General features: G+C 36.6%; 1 protein-coding gene across 9 annotated transcripts in view; it reads right to left on the bottom strand.

Moving 5' to 3' along the window:
- Positions 1-1,001: 1,001 nt before the first annotated feature.
- The window catches only part of arvcfb (ARVCF delta catenin family member b), a 271,466-nt gene continuing 267,300 nt past the window's right edge, over positions 1,002-5,167 (bottom strand). For all 9 annotated transcript variants that reach the window (XM_028456818.1, XM_028456823.1, XM_028456819.1 and 6 more), the window contains one exon: positions 1,002-4,708. Coding sequence is in view for 1 of the 9 variants with exons in the window: in XM_028456823.1 (XP_028312624.1) it covers positions 4,703-4,708 (6 nt within the window). In the remaining 8 variants the exon portion in view is untranslated. The remainder of the gene's footprint in view (positions 4,709-5,167) is intronic.

Here is a 5,167-nt window from a genome sequence, read left to right as displayed (position 1 = left end):
AGAAGAAATGCAGTGATTGAAAATAAAAAAAATAGCATTTTTAGGATCTTTCTCCTTTAAATGGCAGGGCTAACAACAGGTATCATCTCTTTATTATGGCCCAAAATAGTGGATTTAATCCACCGTGTGCTAGACTAGATAAAAATAGTGCTGATGATAGATTTAAAAAAAAAATTATTAATAATAATAATAATATATATATATATATATATATATATATATATATATATATATAATAACAATAATAATGTAAAATAAAGTGTGATTAATTAATTATTCTCTGTAATTTATTAATCTAATTTATTTATTTTTTAATCTCACCTAAAAATTGCTTAGAACTTGAGTTCAACTTGAGTATTTTCATTTAAATTACATTATTGTGGCAGATCAAAAGATTGATACTATGTGGCTTTATAAAATCATGTTATTGTTTTTAACAGGCTTGAACAGATGCAAGCATAGCATTTACATTCCACTGGATTAGTCACCTTTAGTTTTAAAATAACAAGAGGTGGAGCTAATTACTGTAACATAACAAAAGGGGCGGAGCTAAGTACTGTTCTGTAACACAAGAGTTGGAGCTAATTACTGTAACGTAACAAAGAGGGCGGAGTTAATTACTGTAATGTATCAGAAGGGGCAGAGCTATTTACAGTAACATAACACAAGGGGTGGAGCTATTTACTGTAACGTAATACAAGGGGCGGAGCTAATTACTGCAATGTGGCAAAGAGGGCGGAGCTAATTACTGTAACATAACAAAATGGGTGGAGCTATTTATTGTAACGTAACAAAAGGGGAGTAGCTAATGACTGCAATGTAACAAAGAGGGCGGAGCTAATTACTGTAACATAACAGAGAGAACCAGGCTGAGCAATGTAAGCCTTAATATACTTACCTGTGCTCAGGATGTTGGTGACATTTGGTTTTCTTATCTGTAACAGAATATACACATGCACGCACACATACACAATCAGAGAAAGACAGAGTGACTCAACACCTTCTTTCCAGGCATGATTTATTGAAAACACACCAAATGTATACTCTACAAACCAGTATTTTTCCGCTTTGTTTAACAAGTGTAATATTTGCCTCTGGGTATTAGTAAAATTAACATATTACATTCTGTCACTGTGGCATTGCCTCTGCTCGCTACGAAAGCATTAACAACTTTACTCCTCTAGGAAACCAAAACCATTTCTCGAACTAACTTTTTTTTTTTTTTAAAAGATTATAATACAATGTAATACAAGGCAGAAATCCATCAACAGTCTAATCTACCTGGGGATGGAGGGAACAGAGGGGAAGGACGAAAATGCAGTATGCTTGAAGCAGTGACGTGCAGTCATAGGAGGCAGATCCACCCTCATCTTGACAAGAGAAATAATAATAGTATTACAATGAAATCAATGTATTATTTAATCGCTAAGTTGTGCAACAGGTGATCATTCGTACTGATTCTTTCCACTCATTTAATCAAAATAACTGAATTTACACTCCACGCAGTTTCAATTCGTTCTCCAAAGGCTGAAAATGAAATGAAAATAAAATATTCAACGAACGTTTATCGCATTGTTAGTTTTGCTGAAGAAGTGCAATAATTAAAAATTATAGAAACAAATGGCATTAATAGTGCTTCCCTGTAGGGGGCGGTGTTATGCTCATATATGACACTCATTGTACTGTTGCTCAAGGACGTAATATTTTCACCGGTGTTTATGTATTTGTTTGTTCCCAGGTTTAAATCAAAAGTACATAATGGAATCTGACAACATTTTAACCAAAGATTCCATTAAATGTTGGAGGAGATCCAGATTAAAACTTGTATCTCTCATTATTGGCGAAATTTCAAATATTCATATCTTGGTTCATAATTAAGATTTTACTAAGTTATGCCTATGCCAGGTTATGTCAATTATGCCACCAAGTTTCATTGTGATCAGATCTGAATTGTGCATTCTATCTCAATTTTTTTAAGAAAATGGGGGTGCCCCTACATTTAGAAAGACTGTATCGTTATTAATGGAGATATACATCTTTTCCAAGCCTTTGTACCGTGACAAATAACTGCACAATATCTGGTAAGAAAAAAAAAAAAAAAAAAAGATTTGGTGCTTGGTGGACGTTTGCATTCCCTTAGTGCTCTTGTTTGTCAAATATTTCTACATGTTTTCTATTAAATTAATTTTCACATGACTACAACATAAAAACAGAGCAAACTTTTTAATTTGCAAAGGAAATTGTTCCAGTATTTGTGGCAACATTGATCCCCTGCTATGAGCCTCACTGCACGTCACTGGTTAAAGTGAAGGGGGTAGTAGGGAGGCTGGCAACAGGAGTGAAAGGTAGTCAGAGGTTAATGGAGAGATGGCAGTTCAAGGGGGGAGGAAGAATAAAGTAATATAAAACACATTTATCACCTTTATCTAGCATGGAAAAGGTTAAGGCACATGATAGGTACGAACACATCTGCTACTGAGTAGTACGGTTATTTTATTTTGATGGTCTTAAACTGGTTATATCTACACAGGTAGGCTGATTTGATTTGTGTACAAATTCTTTGATTTGACAGCACAGTAGCATGGCTCCTTGTTATGTAAATGTACAGCTGGCTGCACAAAGAAACCCTTCTGCTTATGATTTCATGTTAATTGTAACTCCAGATCCTTTGGTTGTGGCACTGCACGATGCAGTTAGGAAACAAACAGTAAAATGGGTCTTTATCCAATGAATGCACACACTTCTGAGGATACATAAAGGGGGATGCTGGGTACCATAACAGCTGCTTTAACTTAGAATTCAACCAGTAAGGTTTTTTTTTTTTTTTTGTTTTTTTTCTTTTTTCTGTAGCTCATTGACTTTCACCACAACGTACAACTTTGTAAACACCGTGTAAAATATGCAAGCTTTATAAAGTCACATATGTCACAAAAAAATGAACCAAGAAAACAGACAAACGCAGGCACATGCCGTTCGCACGAGTGATACTATCAACCATCTGATTGGATTTCCTTCACGAGTCTGCATCACACCTGCTCACTTTTCAACGCTGTAAAAATATATACTATGTGACTTCCCCTTTGATGTTTGCGACATACATTGTGATGCTACTCTCGCCCACTTCAACCATATAATCACTCACCTGCTTTCACCTTTTGCACATGAGTTAGTCAAAAATCCAAAAGACACCACGAGAACTGGCACTTGGAAAGAATAGATTACAAACATCTGTACAGATTTACTTCATGCTCATGACTGAATAGTTGTAAGAAGCGCCTCTGAACACGTTGATGGTCGTTGGTAGGTTGGTCTAAAACACTTGTAGGAACACTATGCCATCCCTCGTCCATTTTAAAAACAGCCAGACCCAAAGCTTTCTTGTAATTTTGCAGGATCGATGCAGATAAACTTTTTAAAAAGATTTTTTTTTTTGAAGGAATATAAAATATAAAGAAGTTTGTTGTCGTTATGAAGTGACGGTAGCTGACGAAACGATTCATTTCTTCAGTGATTTCTAGTCTTTATCAAATGAGATGTGCTTCCCAAACAATGTGATATTAACATACAGCTAAGTTTGTTGTTTTTGTTGTTGTAGTTTTAAGTATTTATATATTTTTTCATTTGAGCCTAATATACATTTATATATATATATATATAAAAACACAAATTGTCTGCCTCGATCACCTGCTTCTCATTTATGACGAAAATGCCTTAAATCCTCAGTTAAACACACACGACAGCCAAGAAACCCTCGTGTTGACGAGTTTTCTCACAGCATCAACTATGAAATATGTGGGCGTGGTCAGGTGGATGTTTGATAAAGAAGCCGCTGCACAGAGCGGATATAGTAATTATAAACGTCTTTCGGTGCTGAACTATTGACCACATGGGGACACAAAGTTCCTGTTCCTTCTGCAATGCTGTGTGAACACTGACTGGTATCTGATTGATGTCCGTCTCTCCAGAATACAACGTGCAGACGGCTTCCTTCGCATCAGTTGAATCTCAAAGCATCCCAGTGCATGTTTATGAAAAAATGGTAAAACAAAAAAACACAAAAAACCCATTAAGTGTTTCCACAGAGTTAAATCTCGTCCCCAATGCTACAGCTTCGCTCCAACTCTCGTCTCCATCGTTTCACTTTCTTTTCTTCAATCCATCTAATCAGAAACCTTCAAATTTCACTTGTTCAAACCTGTTCAAATCAAACGGCCAAGGCTAGTTTTCACACTGAAAGCAAAAACACCACAAAATGTGCAGTAAGTACTTCTTTCAGATCTAAAAATTGAAATTGCAGCCAGTTATTCAGGATATCTTCCAGCACACGTTCCTTTTTCCTTTCTGTTCCTTTACTTCCCTCTGTCCTCTCGTCTCCTCCCAGCCTTCGCCAGTGGCCACCTCTGCTCCTCCTGGAGCTCCACAAGAGTTAAAACATGATATAAAATTCACACAATGTCCCCGTTGGTGGGAATGTAGATGTTTGAAAGTTGAACAGGGATAGTCACTTCTTATTTCTTTTGTACTTTTCTTGGCTGTAAAATGTGTGAGCGAATGCTGGCTGGAGTTGAAAAGTCACTGATGTCATTATTATGTTACTTAAAATCCTCTTTTCTGTACAAAGTCCAACTCCAAAGATGAGCTCCGTGTGTAATGGCAGTGATGATATGAGAGATCCTCTTCTAGCTGGAGTGTCATACAGTTTTCAAGCCTGAGGCAAACAAACATGAGGAATTATTAGACACAACTATAGGGTCGTTCTCAGTTAGAGGAACAGTGCATGAATAGTTTCAGTCCAAAATGGTCAAATGTGTTTTGTGGATTCTACAAACGTTGATTGACACTTTATTTCCCTTTGAAAAACTAAAAATGTGTGTTTTTGAGGTTAAAACCATCTTATTTCTGCATGTGAGCTTGAACTGAAACTTTCCATCTGTGTTTCAACATCATCCCATTATGACAGCCAGTCTGGCATCATCACTTCGGTTGAAAAACGACATCCCCATCAGTGCTACCATCATTCAGTCCAGATGGTAAATGGAGGGAAGAGATGGGAGAACAGATGCTTAACATGCAGGAGGAAGCATCACATGAGCTAAATGAAGTGGAAGTGACTCAACCATCGATCATCTCCAACCATTACCTGGAGCTGTTTTACCTCTAATAGCAG

The sequence above is a fragment of the Gouania willdenowi genome, chromosome 9 (assembly GCF_900634775.1).
Source record: "Gouania willdenowi chromosome 9, fGouWil2.1, whole genome shotgun sequence".
NCBI classification, from domain to species: domain Eukaryota; kingdom Metazoa; phylum Chordata; class Actinopteri; order Blenniiformes; family Gobiesocidae; genus Gouania; species Gouania willdenowi.
This window is presented reverse-complemented; position numbering and strand designations above follow the sequence as displayed.